The 15,164-nt window shown below is 36.9% G+C and overlaps 1 protein-coding gene across 2 annotated transcripts in view; it reads left to right on the top strand.

Moving 5' to 3' along the window:
* GRAMD1C (GRAM domain containing 1C) overlaps positions 1 to 11,524 on the top strand; it is a 58,398-nt gene extending 46,874 nt beyond the window's left edge. For both annotated transcript variants that reach the window (XM_087894820.1, XM_034411781.3), the window contains exons 13-18: positions 383 to 486; positions 1,582 to 1,758; positions 2,664 to 2,721; positions 5,293 to 5,403; positions 8,952 to 9,054; positions 10,440 to 11,524. In XM_087894820.1, coding sequence (XP_087750946.1) covers positions 383 to 486; positions 1,582 to 1,758; positions 2,664 to 2,721; positions 5,293 to 5,403; positions 8,952 to 9,054; positions 10,440 to 10,517 — 631 coding nt within the window. In that variant the 3' untranslated portion in view covers positions 10,518 to 11,524. The remainder of the gene's footprint in view (positions 1 to 382; positions 487 to 1,581; positions 1,759 to 2,663; positions 2,722 to 5,292; positions 5,404 to 8,951; positions 9,055 to 10,439) is intronic.
* Positions 11,525 to 15,164: the final 3,640 nt, after the last annotated feature.

The following is a 15,164-nucleotide window of genomic DNA, read 5'->3' as shown; positions in this document are numbered from 1 at the left end:
TGGAAAATGATCTCTTGATTGAAAAAATGTTTGCTCTTTTTTTAGTTTCACTTTTTTCCCCTATGAAAGTTTTAGTAGAATTTTTTTCAACAAACTAATATTGGCTCTATGATCTATATGCCCTACAAATCTATGGATGTATGGTGCATCTGTCATCCAAAGTTACATAGAGTTGTGAAGCAGCTATTTTCTCTATTTCCTCATTCAGCTCTCAGTGTTTGTGTTCAAGATGTTACCTTAGTGATCATGCTTTGTTTTGTGTATATAGCTTCTTACCTGAAGCTGAAAGCCTGCAAAAATTGCTCTCAAAATGGATGAAAATGCTGATCTTACCTATAGTTGTATTCCAATCAGTTGCTAGCTTTATTCTTGTTTGTTACAGGATTTCCTCAGATGTGAAATACAAAAAACAACCATGGGGGCTTGTCAAGAATATAATTGAAAAGAATACATGGGGAGGTATCCAGGAAAATTTTAAACAACTTGGTAAGTATGGTATTTTTCCATCATTCTTGACAATGGTATTCATGGCTTTTATATTTAATTAGCTTGGCTATTTAGAAATAGTGAAGAACTGCTGTATTCTGGGTCTATTGATCACAAATGTACTTCAATACATCAATGCAAAAGTATTTTGCTCCATTTGGTATTAATAAGTCAAATTTAATTGTAAATTTTTATTCATTCTGATCCCTCTAGTGTCCATCCTTCAAAGTTCCAAGCAATCATTTTTTCTTTTAAGAATTTAAAACAACAGCATTTTCCAGACAAAGGTTTTATAACTGATTTCAAAATGTTACTTCAAATTCATCTGGACCATTTATTCATTTGTAACTTTCCAAAATCAAAATCTCTTTGTCCAGAGAGGAATCATCTTTTTTCCATCATGGTCTTAATGGAACTATGTTCAGCTCGCCATTTCTTTCCTAGAAATCTTGAACCAGTTTATGATAATTCCAAGGTAGAAGATCCAAAAATAAAATAAAATCATATTACTATTCCAGTATTGTTTCTACTGTATGTAGTATAATGAAATTTTCAGGTTGATTCTGTATGAAACTCAAGATTTACTGAGTTTCAAAATCAAGTAATTGGGTTTTTTGTTTTTTAAAGAAAAGCTTATCTTGGCTTCATTTTCTTTCTCTTTTTTAAAATGTAACATTTATCAGTATATCAAATGTACATTTCTTGTTTTTTCTTAAGTGGAAAGTGCAGTTTCAGCATTTCAGTAGGCAGATCTGATTCTTGTCATACTGCTGATTTAAACTATCATTTTGTAAATATAAATGATTATTTGTTAAGAGAGAGAGACATAAAGAGAAACAGACATGAATAAAATTAATGAACTTCTTAGTAGTGGAGTTTGGGCCAGCAATCTGTAAATGTCATAAAACACTTTCCTTCCACTTGCCCGCCAGATATTATCAGACCAATTTCCCACAATTTTTAGCTGGTATTAAATTAAACTATGATTTCTGACAACAGAAATCTCAAAATACATGGATGCTGTTCCAGAAGGTTAGCTTAAAAAAAATAGAAACTATAAAGTAAAAACTGGAAAACTGATTCTGTCATTTGTAGAATCAGCATTACTAAAGGAAGAATATGGAATAAACAAACCTATTGAGGATCCTGCAAAACTTGGAGTCCTAAGAAGGAGAAGATGGATTTTACAGCGGAATTCAGAAGAAACACTTCCTAAACACTCTATACAAGATTCTACAGAAGACAAAAGAACAATACCTCTTGGGAATACAGGTGGGTTCAAGTAGAAATATTCCCCCCCCCCCAGCTATTTATGAAACTGAAGGCGTTGTTTATTTTAGTACTAGAGGTCATAGTATTTCTGCACAAGTGTCATACAGGCTTTTCTTGCTTGTCCATATGCAGCAAATCCAGAGTATTTCAACATAAATATGTGTGGTGCAGCTAATTGTAAATAAAGTTCAAGGAAAATGCTGTTGGCATACAAAGCCTTATATTCTGGATAATTGACATAAGCTACTTGATATATTACTTATGCAGCTATGGTTGTATTTTCCCATCTACAACCACCATTTTAAATTCTGAAATAATTATGAGCCTTTTTGTAAAATTGCACTTACTTTCTAGAATACTGAAGTTTTTCTTGCTATGTTAGTCATAGCACATTGAATGAGATTTGCATATGGCCATGTACTAACTGCTTTTAAAAATAATTGTATGTGTTGAAATCCTTATGGCATCATTTAATGTACCATCTCCCTTTGCCCCCTCCAACTCTAATTTTAGACAATTTAAGTGGCAGCATTTAGTGACCTTGGCTGCTCTGAAAAAGACTAAGGGTTCTGGCCTAGTTTATAGGTAGGAGACCTACCCAAAATATGAAGCTGTGGGCTAGAGTAGGAAATTTAAAAACAAAACCCAACATAGAAAAAGGCAGAGACAAACTAGAACTGTACCGTTACCAAGAAAATATCATGGGCCTGTCCATATAGTCACCAGATTCAAGTTTAAGTCAAGCGAGTTTTTATCTTATGTTCAAAAAGCATCCAGATCAGGCATAACCTTGAACTGTTTTCCTGCTTTGAGGGAGACAAATCTTCAGCAAAGGGATTTAGTAAAATCAGGTTAACTGAATTTCAAAATTAGAATGTTGTAAAGGTATTTTCCTTGCTTGACAGGAATGAAGAAGAATGCTACAAATAAAACCATCATCATCATAGTGGCAATGAGTATTTTGTAAGTACTTGCTTGATACTTCTTTTGGTTCAAGACTTCTTACAGCAACTAAATGAAGGCTGACTCTGACTGGACACGTCTTACAGCTGCTATTAAGACCTATAGTATGGCAGTAAAAGTGGTGAAACAATACCATTTCTCTGTTCCTATTGCATCTGCAGAGTATCACCCATCAACCCTGTTGCGGATCACCCAATCCCTCCTTGGCCAGGGTAGTGGTGGTCAGATGATCATCTTCAGGGACGTGCAGAAGAATCTGTTGAGCACTTGTCAGATAAAATTGCTTGGATTTGTAGTGCAAATCTGTATGAGATACCTAGAGAGTCATCTTGCCCAGTAATCTGGTAACAGTTTGACCCTGTTGGATCTAAGAAAGTGGACAGAACCCTCTGTATTTTCAATGCAACCACCTGTCAGTTAGCCCCTTATACTTTCTGTCTGGTAGAAGCCTCCAGGAGGGTGACTGGTAGTGGGTTCATGCAGTAATAAATTCCTCACTGCAAGAGGAGACATTCCCGGGACCTTTTAAGGAGGCCCTGGTTTGTCTTCTTCCTTTAAAAAAAAAAAAATCTCAACCCCACCTGCGTGGACAACTTTCATCCAGTCTGTCATCTTTCCTTTTTGGGGAAGGTAGTGAAATTGACAGCTCCAGAGGGTCCTGGATGAAATGGATTTCCTGGACCGCTTTCAGTCAGGATTTAGGCCCAGCTATGAGACACAGACAGCCTTGGTCGCACTTGTGGACAATCTCTGGGGGAATGGGATGGGAGTAGTGCAACCATTCTTACTTTCCTTGACCTCTTAGCGGCCTTTGATACCATCTATCATGGTTTTATGGTTTATTTAACAAACAAACAATTAAATATGAAGAAAAAGTTAATTTAGCTTACTGATATTTGCGTCTATTACATATGAAGATTTATATTGTATATGGACCCTTTCTCAAGCCAGGAGAGCAGAAAAGATAAGCTTTTTGTGGATATAGTGCACTTAAGAAGTGATATGAACCTCTGGAAAACTAGAGTCCTGTGTTGTACATAAAGCCATCAGGAGTAAAATAAGCTCTGTGCTTTAAACATTCACTGGACATGATGATTCAATTTCATTCAATTTCATTGTACACATGTTGTGCATTGACAATAAAGGTTTGATTTGATGATAGGTGATAGTGGTGGAATTGAAAATATAGGCTGTTTCTTCCTTCCTCATACTTTCCAAATAATGTTTGGAATGCTTAGAAAGGTTTGTTGTTATTACTCTGATAATTAGCTGCTCATCCTTCTTATCTGCAAGATCCTTTTCTTGCCCCTAGCGAGAACCTGAAAATTTGTAATTAAGATACAGAATTACTTCCAGATCTCACTGTTGCACTGGTCCATGCATTGTTTGATTTGCAAGAAGGTGTTTTCTTCAGGCTATAGAATGTCTCTGCAAAAGAGACTCCCAATTTCTTCAACTAACCCCCAGGATTGCTTATAAAGGGTCTGCATGCAAACACCCTGCTTACCAGGAAAAAACAGGAAAAAATTGTCTATATATCACAACAATTTATTCAGGGAATTTATACCTTGCATAGTGCATGGGGAAACCAGTTCAAGTGAAGTCTCGGCCAAAGAAGTTCACTGAGTGACTTTGAGCCAGTCATTCTAAATCCTCTTGAGATAAACATGGTGATTGTTATGGGAAAAATAAGAGGAGGGAATGCCATGTATATTGCCTTGAGCTTCTGAACAAAATATTCCACTAAAATAAAGAGCACCTAAAAGCTATCACAAAGGAAAATGCAGAATGTTTTGGAATTAGTCCTCTTCAATTTCACACACACAATCTCTTAATCTTTATTGTCAATATCATATGGCACATATCACCTACAGATTTGCATTCAGTCTTTTCTCCAAAGTGATCAAAATTGATTATAGTTGTGGCTTATCCTGACAATGTATATCAGGGGATTGGTCCAGGAAGATGAAAGGAGACATATTTAATTGCCTGAATTTGATTCTATTCTGTATGATCTGCAAACAGATTATATAAAGGAGAATATTTGTGGCTTGGGGTTGAAATGTGGGCTCCTTGGTGCTCTCTGAGCTTGCTTGTTTTCTTGCAGATATTTCATTACCAAACTAGATAACATCATCAGTGCTAATTAGGAGTGTGGTTTGCTATCTATTATGTTTTCTTTATCCACATTCTAAAGCAAGGGTGTCAAACTTGCCGCGTCACATTGCCGTCACGTGACGTTTTTCCCATTTGAGGAGCTGAGGTGGGCATGACACATCCAGTCTGTGGGCCACGAGTTTGACACCCCTGTTCTAGAGCCACAATTTAGTTTACAGTTGGACTCAAATGCCACACTTAGCCTGAATGTGAGATGACTAATGTGTTGTAAGAACACAGTTTGTATCATTTTTACAGTACTATATATACCTTACACTTCAAAAGCTTTAATTATCTTGCTAAAGTTGTCATGAAGCTATAAATATTTATATTATTTATTCTTGTCATTAAGAATGCTTTTGCAAGAATTAGTAATGATAACGAAAACTGTCCATTTGTTTGGATTTTTTCCAGTTTAGTTCTGCTGGTTTTTCTGAATGTGGCACTGTTCCTGAAATTGTCAAAGATTGAGCGTGCAGCTCAATCATTGTACCATGTTCAACTTCAGGAAGAAGGGTCAACAATGTGAGTATTTTTTGTTTTGTTCTGTCATTTGTCTCTTCCTCCATGCTCCCAGTGGGCTAATATTAGTTAATGCAAATGATAGGTTTACATATTGCAGTTCACCTGAAAACTGAAGCTAGTGAAAAATGTACAACTTAGCAAAAGCACTTTAAAATTGCTCAAAAGATCTGCATTGAAATTGGAATGCTGCCAAACCAGTTTTAGACATATTAAGCTCATTAAGCTCTTCATGCAGGATATATAATGGATAACTTTTTCCACTGAGATTCAACAGAAATGGCCTCTGGGTGGTATTTTATTGGTCAGAGATTTGCTGTGCAGTCACCTAAGAAAAGCATTAGGTCTCCTATAATTTTGTACTACCATATTCTCTTACTGATATTGCTGAGTTTTGTTAATTTTTGGAATTGGTTGATGATTTATCATAAAAATTGAGGACATTGATCCATCCATGGCAGAAAACGGTTAACATTCTCGGGTGCATGTCTATGTTGCCACTTTGCTTGATTGGGGGTGGGCCAGTTAAAATATTTCACTGAAGGCACCTAATCAGTTCAGATTGTCTTGGGGATGTCTAGATTTTTTTCCCAGCTGCCCACGAGGTTGTACTTTGGAACTCAGAGGTGAATAATTGCCCCAAGCCATCTCTCCTGTATTACAGATACCAGAAGAATTCCTTAATTCTATAAGGCCATGATGGCGAACCTATGGCACATGTGCCGGAAGTGGCACACAGAGCCATCTCTCTGGGCATGTGAGCCGTCATCCATTGCTCTTCTGGCTTGTGGTGCGCTGGCCAGCTGGTCTTCACGCACGTGGGAGTGCTGGAAACTGGAAGAGAAGCCGGCTGGTGACCATGCGCACACTGGAAAGATGATCTTCTGGGTTCCAGCGCGCACATGTGCACACGCCAGCTGGTCTTCATGCGCACATGTATGTTAGAAACCAGAAAACCAGGTGGCCGGTGCACATGCACATGCCAGAAACTGGAAGATCATCTTCCCGGTGCGCATATGTGCACTAGCCGGCTGCTCTTCTGGTTTCCGGCATGCACATGCTCACCAGAGAGCTGGTCTTTGTGCATGCATGCGTGCAGAAACCAGAAGATGACTGGTGTGCATGCGCACCGGGCAGCTGCTCTTCCAGTTTCCGGCAGACGCGCATGTGCACATGCACACTTCCATTTCGGCACTTGGTCCCGAAAAGGTTTGCCAACACTGCTATAAGGAGTTCCAGAAAATAAAGCTTAGGTCAATGCTGGGAGGAAATGAATTGTGATTGCAATTAACATGGTTCTATACTCAACATTATCAATATTTTTGGCAATAATACTGGCAAAGTATTCTTACCAATATCCATTGTTATTGCATCTGTAGATTTGAGTCTATTGACCCTAATGTTACCTTTACCCTTTATTGGTAGAGAGGAGGAAGAATGGCCACTATGATGTTTATGTGAGGTTTTTCATGGATAAAAGGACTTGCATTCATTTGGAAATTAATGCCAGACAGTATGTATATGCCTGGATTTGACAAGTGATCTAAACCTTTTTGAGAGAGGGGAGGTACCATCTACCTTGAAGGAGCAGAGATTTTTCCTCTCCTAAAGAATACAGCAGTATTTCTCCTCTCCTCTCCTCTCAATAAGAGCCTGGTGGCCCAGCAGACTAAAGCACTGTTATTAACAGTTATTAACATCAGCTGCCTGTAATTACTGCAAGTTCAAATCTCACCAGGCTCAAGGTTGACTCAGCCTTCCATCCTTTCTAAGGTAGGTAAAATGAGGACCCAGATTGTGGGGGCAATAAGCTGACTTTGTATAAAAATATACAAAAGTATGAAGGCTATTGCTTAACGTATTGTAAGCCGCCCTGAGTCTCCGGAGAAGGTCGGCATATAAATTAAATAAAAAAAAATAAATACAGCAGTATTAAACAGCATCCACAATTTCTGACCTTCCATTTTGGAGAAAGAATTTGAAAAAGGTATTCGGACTTTAACTATAGAAAATTCTAAACCCATTATCTAAACCTTTTTTCGGTCAGGATACAGGTCTCGTCCATTTTCTCACATTTCAAAACTCTGAAAACCATTCTTTTCCAGTAACCTTTTGGGATTGACTTGTGTATTTTATTGTATTGATTTTGGCTTGTTATTTTTTGTAAATTGCTCTTAGTTAAGAGAAATTGAGATAGTGAAGAAATATTGTATAAATACATAAATAAATTCTGATTAAGCCACACTCAAAAGACCCAACTCTGGCGAAGCAGTTCTAAGGGGAATTTCCTTTCATTTAAGCTTTGCTTTTATTTAAAAGGAAACTTGCATACTTGGAGTGCTTGGACATTATTTTTTTTTAATGAGAAAGTTCTTGGTAGTGGGGAAAGCCAGGAAGTCATAGCAGAGGATCTGAAAAAATATCATTACTCACTGCTCTGCATAGGAAAAAGTAAATTAGGAATCCCTAATACAACTGTTGTCACTGACAAGAATTCACTAGATAATGTATGCAAGATTTGAATGCATAATATTTATTTTTATGCCAGTACTGGCAATTTACTTGGGAAGTCACTTGATTATTTGTCATTTTGAATGATCCTATAATCAATTATTTTCACATCAGTATGGGAAATGATGGTGCACCCATATGGTACTCGTAGTAGAACAATGTCTTAGGTTTGCAAAAATTGTACAAAATGGTAATATTCACTCTTTGAAACTTTTCAGCCTCCCTTAATATATTTGATAATTGAAATTCTATCCATCATGTGGTAATCTAGGAACTTTACTAGGAAATCCACTGTGTGGATTTTTCTAGTAAAATTAATATAGAGATGAGAGCAGTGGTATAAAATTTTTTACTACCGGTTCTGTGGGAGTGGCTTGGTAGGGGGTAATATGACTGAATGGGTGTGGCCAACTTTTTTTTTTTTAACTTTTAAAACCATTTTTTCTACAACCTCTTCAGCTGAAAAATGCTTTTAAAGCCTCTGACAATCCCAGCTGAGATGCCTGATCGACAGAGGCTTTCTTTTTTTTAAAAAAGCCTCTGACGATCCCAGCTGACTTGCCTGATCGGCAGAAGCTTTTTTTTTTTAAAGCCTCTGACGATCCCAGCTGACTTGCCTGATCGGCAGAGGCTTTTTTTCCCTTTAAAAACATTTTTTCTATAACCTCTTTGGCCAAAGAAGTTGTAGAAAAAATGCTTTGAAAAGCCTCTGATGATCCCAGCTGAGCCGCGTGATCAACAGAGGCTTTTTTTTAATTTTTAAAAGCATTTTTTCGGCTAAAGAGGTTGTAGAAAAAATGCTTTTAAAAATAAAAAAAAAGCCTCTGATGATTGTGTGGCTCAGCTGGGCAATGGGGGGGGGCAGCGATTTTTGCTACTGGTTCTCCGAACCACCCACCTCCATCGCTACTGGATCAGGCGATCTGGTCCGAACCGGGAACATATCACCCCTGGATGAGAGCATGACTAAATAACATGAGAGCATGATTAAATTTGATGAAGCAAATATATTACATTTTAATGTTCTATTCTTTCTTCAGTCTAGCCCTTAATGTGGCATCAAAGGAGAAAACTCATCATAGTATGAATCAAGCCCAATATGTGAAAGGGGTGTTAAAGGATTCTATAGCTTTGCTTGAACAGGTAAGTATTCTGATCCTTATTGTTTTGAGCCACTGTATATGGAGGTACAGACATCATTGTGAATAACTAGAGCAGTTTTTCCCATCCTAGGAATTTTAAGTTGTATGGACTACAACTCCCAGAATTCCCAAGTCAGCATTCTGGAAATTACAGTCCTCACATCTTAAAGCTGCCAAGGTTGAGAAACACTGATCTAGAGGATTAAAAAACAACATTGCTTTTCATTTACTTTCTAATAATTCTTGATGATTATAGCAAGTTAATGGTATAAAAACTGGTTTAATTCAGAAGTCTCTTATATTCAGCAAGAATGGCCTAGCTATAACAGTATAAATATCTGCTATACTGTATCTGCTGTCATCTGAGAATAATGCTGAAGAATGCATTGTACAATCTTCAATTTGATCCACCCTAGAACAGGGGGATGGCATCAGTGGTGGGTTTCAAATTTTTTTACTACCAGTTCTGTGGGTGTGGCTTGGTGGGCATGGCTTGGTGGGCGTGGCTAGGGGAAGGATACTGTAAAATCTCCATTCCCACCCCACTTCAGGGGAAGATTACTGCAAAATCCCCATTTCCTCCCAATCAGCTGGGACTTGGGAGGCAGAGAATAGTTGGGGGCGGGGCCAGTCAGAATTTATACTACCAGTTCTCTGAACTACTCAAAATTTCCACTACTGGTTCTCCAGAACTGGTCAGAACCTGCTGAAACCCACCTCTGAATGGCATAGAACCAATCAATATCAGAAAGAGACAGCTTTTAAAAGCAGTTTGGAAATGAGGTGACCAACTAAAAATGTAGTGATCCTGCAACAGTCAAAGGTCTTCCTTCTGATTATCCTGACAAATAAGAAAGTCGTCTAGGCAAGCAGATCTAGAGGAGTCCTTAAGCATACGAGAATATAAATTGGAGAGTCTTTCAATGGCAGGACACTAACATGAATGGAGGCAGAAGTTGGACTGGTGAAGCCAAAATCAGAGAGATGGGAGAGCCTTTATCTTTCCCCATTTTCATTTTGCGTTGATTAGAATCAGGGAGATTTCTTAAAAGGGTCTGACTCTTAATAGGCAATTACCTTGGTGCCAATAATAGTACAGAAGAAACCTAGAGCTTAAATAAATGCTGGCTGACTTTCATTGGTGTTATATATGATGTTATCTCAGTCTGAGACATCGTTGATAATTAAAATAGCACTACCTACCAAGTAAACTGGTGTCCCCCCTTCTTTCTATCTTTGCAAGTCCTTATTAAGGACTCCAACTGAAAATGGGATATAAAAATACTTTCCTGTGAAACCTAGAACTGCTTTGGGTTGGAAATAATTACATTTCTGATTCAAAGTATAATTTGTTGCGTATTCCTTATGCAATCTTTATCACTCCAGCTGAAGACCTCATTGTCTATGCTCCAGCATAGTTTTGATCACCTAAACAGAATCAAAGATGGGGACCCTGAAAGTTGATGTCACTAAAACCAGCTACTAAGAAGAATGAAAATATATTGCTGCGATGATAAAGCTGCTTCTTTATTACAGTCTTTTCATCACAATACTTTCACATATAATAAATGTTGTTCTGGAATAAGCTTTTTTTTAAAAGAATTTTCTTGTGAATTTGTGAATCTTTGTGAATCTTCCTGACCCACTTGATGTCTTATATGTGTGTTTCTGTGTATATATGTATGTGTGTGTGTGTGTGTGTGTGTGTGAGAGAGAGAGAGAGAGAGAGAGAGAGAGAACACTTTCTTGAGCTGTGAATATTGGTGGAAATGAATGTTTGAGAACAAAATGAGAGCTGATAATTATATATACATTGCTGATAAACACTTCAGCAAACCACTGGACTCTACTGTATAAAGTAATAAACACTGGATTTAGATGGAAACAATCTTAAGTGTTATGAAAAATGCAATATAAAATGTTTGGTTTATCACATGCAAAGTTTTTCACATCATCTTCCTTTTATCTATGTAAAAAAATCTTAAAAAGTAAATTGTTTCAACATTTGGCTTATTTGTTCCAGATATCTATGAATAAATCTAAATTTTACATGTAGCTTTTTCTGTTTGGGGGGAATTTGTTTTATGGATTATAACATTTCTTCCTCTTAGTCGCTATCATTTCAATTCTCAGAATTTCTCAGGGAATTTTCATTCATGTCTGGAAGTCATATTTAAAAATGACCAACCCTACATATCTTTAAAAAGTAACTAATGTATAATTTGATTTATATATTACAACCTTAGAGAGAGATCTTTGTAAGAATATTTGTATCATTTTATAGTTTTATAGTTTTCAAGGCCTGGGGGGATCATGTTCCTTGTAACAATTAAAGATGCAGAATGTGATATGTAAGTTTTCCGTTCTGATGAAGAAAACTAACTATCCCATTAAAAAATTCTAACTGTACTTCTGATAAAAAAAGAACAAAAACATTTAAAGTGTGATGCAAATAAAATTATGAACATCCAGTACTGTGTAGTTTTGATTATGCTGCGTATCTTTCTGTTAGGAGGAAGTAATCCTATTTGTGACTTCTGTTTAGGAGTCTTTATTTTCATTTGTCTTTTGTCAAAAATGCTTTTTTAGTCCTTATATATAAAACTAGTTTAACTGATGAATCAGAAACACCTAAGGGATTTTGAAAAATAATTATTAATCACAGTACAACTAGTACTAATATGGATGGCAATGTATTAATAAGTGTAAACTATTAGTTTCTTAGTTTATAATTTGATAAAATAACAGTTGCTGTCTCATCTTTGCCAAGTGTCCTTACCATATTATGTTACTGAAATATGTTACCCAAATATAGAGGATGCTAGATTCCTTTAAAAAAGAAATGATTGAATATAAATGTGTTGTGTGTCATCTCAAAATATTGAACACAAGTCAAAGGGAATATGAATATAAGTGCTTCAAAACATACATTGCAGTTTTTGCCAGATTAATTTATGAAAAAAACTTAAGGAAATGATTGGTCCATTAGTGGGAGAAGATGTCAAGGAGGGTGATGGACAGTAGGGAGAAAGCAGAACTGCTTAACTCATTCTCTGCATCTATCTTTACACAAAAAGGAAAAAAAAACCAATCCAATCTCAAAAACAGTAGCATAAAAGACAGATTAGGAATGCAAATCAAAATAGGCAAGAAATGGTAAGAAAATATCTATCTACTCTAGACGAGTTCAAAACACCAGGTCCAGATGGATTACACCCTAGGGTTGTGAAGAAGCTGGCAGACATGATAGAACAATTGAACTGTATCTTTCAAAGATCCTGGAGCACCAGGGAACTATCAGTTGCCTGGAAAAGAGCTGACATTGTTCCTATCTTCAAAAACAGAAAAAATGGATCCAGGAAAATATGGACCAATCAGTGTGACATCAATTCCTGGGAAGATCCTGGAAAAAATAAATAACAAATCTGTGAACATCTAGAGGTAAGCAAACTTATAACCAAAACCCAACACAAGTTTGTCAAAAACAGATCATGCCAGACAAATCTTATTGCATTCTTTGACAAAATGACAAAATTAGTGGACCAGCAAAATGTTGTGGCCATAACTTACTTGGATTTCAGTAAGGCATTTGATAAAATAGATCACAACCTACTACTTGATAAGATAGAAAAATATGGGTTAAATAGCATCACCAGATGGATTCATAATTGGCTGACCAACAGCACTCAATGTGTAGTCCTTAACTACATCTACATGAAGGGAAGTATGCAGTACTATTTTAGGCCCAGTACTCATCAAAATTTTAGACGACACCAAGTTGGTGGGAAAAGCTAACAGTCCAGAAAATATGCTCAAGATCCAGAAGGAAGGATCTTGATAGACTTGAACACTGGGCCCAATCCAATAAAATGGAATTCAGTGGTGTGAAAAGTAAGGTTTTATACTTGGGCAAGAAAAACTAAATGCACAGGTATAGAATAGATGGTACCTGCTCAATAGTAACATGCATCTCGGAATTCTGGTGGATAACAACTTAAATATGAGCCAGCAGTATGCTGCAGCTGCCAAAAACACAAGCTTAGGCTGCATTAACAGAGGGGTAGACTCAAGAGCACATAAAGTGTTAGCACCACTTTATAATGCCTTGGTAAGATCACATGGAATATGGCATCTAGTTTTAATTTCTTCTGCAAAGAAAAGCAAAAAGATCATTAGGCTATTGGAGGCTAAAGGATATTAACAACACTTGCAGGAACTAAGTATGTCTAATCTAATGAAAAGAAGGACTACGGGTGACATGATGGAAACTAATCAACGGAAGATCCAACCTAGAAATGAGAAATTTCCAGACAAGGAGAACAATAAACCAGTGGAATGGCTTGCCTTCAGAAATTGTGGGTGCTCCATCACTGGAGATTTTTAAGAAGAGATTGGGCAGCCCTTTGAAATAGTATAGGGGTTGAACTAGAAGACTTCCAAGGTTTCTTCCAATTGTCATTCCATTCCATTCCATTCCAAAAGCAATTAGAAAACGAAGTCTCTACTTGGTAAAGAGAGAAACATTATTGAGCTAATTAATTCTGAATCTTTTAATGTAATTATTACTTTGTATCATGGACCTAGGCAAAAAGTTTCTATCTTCCACTCACCAGTATTAAATAGCTGTCTTGTATTACAAACAGGTGAAAAAAAAACTTAGATCACTTGCGTTTCTTCTACTGCCACTAACCCTAACCCCTAGAGTTGGACATGATTGGACAGCAGAAACCTTAACTTTATCTTATGTATTTACAACAGTTGTAGCATCCTGGTGTTATGTGATGGCCATTTGCAACCTTCCTAGATGTCTTCGAACAAGCAAAGTCAATGGGGGAAGCCAGATTTGCTTATTACATGATTCACTTAATTGCAGCGATTCACTTTAACAACCATGGCAAAAAAGATCATAAAATTGGGCCTGACTCACTTAACAATTGCCTTGCTTAGCCACCGAAATTCTGGTCTCAATTGTGGCTTACCAAGAACTACCTGTATATACCTAATGGTTGTTCAACTAACCTGTAATTACATTTTTTAAAAAAGAAAGGTAAATTAAGACCTTTTAATTCTTTTGAAAGGATTCATAAAATAAGAAATAAGATCTGACTCATCCACCTACATGGCAAGTGATGGTTTTTAGCCAAGGCATGGCTAAAAACCATCACTAGTTTATAATTTGAACTGTTTAAGATGAAATTGATTTTTCTGTTTTAGTGCATCTTAATGGCAGGAAATGGGCAAAGTACAGACATACCATTAGCTTTGCCTTTATGCGTGAATATTAAGAACTGAGAATAAATGTATGTTTTGACTACAAAATGGATACAAATAGGTTTCTTTTTTACAGCATTGTGTTCTTCCTTATAATTGTTCTTTTTTGCCTGCCACTAGCAAAATAGACCTGAAAAGTTTTTGCCTGCCGCAGATGTAATCGATCGGTCCAATATCCTTCTTGTAATTACGGCATGGTATCATAAATTTGCTGAAGTAATTTAACCATCAATCGATGAACCTAACTCATTTGATGGGGGGAGAAATGCAAGACATCCAAAATAAGCAGTCTTAATCGATTGGTGGGCAAAACTCAGGAACAAAAACTTTTGGGGCATGAAAGTAATAAGATCCGAATTGTGCATCAATTCAACATATTTTAGCTCCTGACAACATAATTTAACTACTGTACATGGGCTGGATCTGAATGCGAGACCAAAAAGTAGTTGGTAATAGTACTGTAATCTAGTATGTGTTGCTTAAATGATCTCTGCTCTCTGTATTTATAGTCAATGGACTCTTCACCATGTATATGGTGGATGATTATGGTGGACTAGTTCTCTAAAGACTACGCTCACAGTCTCTAGAGATTCTCAGTCATCCAGGTCATGGTTGTCCCAAAGGTGCTTTTTCAGGAGACTTTCTTTTTTTCTTTAAAGACGTTTCGCTTCTCTTCCAAGAAGCTTCTTCAGCTCTGACAGGATAGTGGAGAATGGAAGAATTTATACTCCTTGCAGATAGCTGGTCGAGTGTCTTTAAAGCACCTGGGAGTTTACCTGTGTCCTCAGGGTCACCTGAGTAGTGCTTCTGGTTCCTGTAGTCTGAATTTTTTCCTGTGGA

Source organism: Pantherophis guttatus, chromosome 5 (assembly GCF_059756535.1).
Source record: "Pantherophis guttatus breed Tessera chromosome 5, ASM5975653v1, whole genome shotgun sequence".
Classification (NCBI taxonomy): domain Eukaryota; kingdom Metazoa; phylum Chordata; class Lepidosauria; order Squamata; family Colubridae; genus Pantherophis; species Pantherophis guttatus.
Note: the sequence above shows the minus strand (reverse complement) of the source record. Positions and strands in the feature narration are given on the sequence as shown.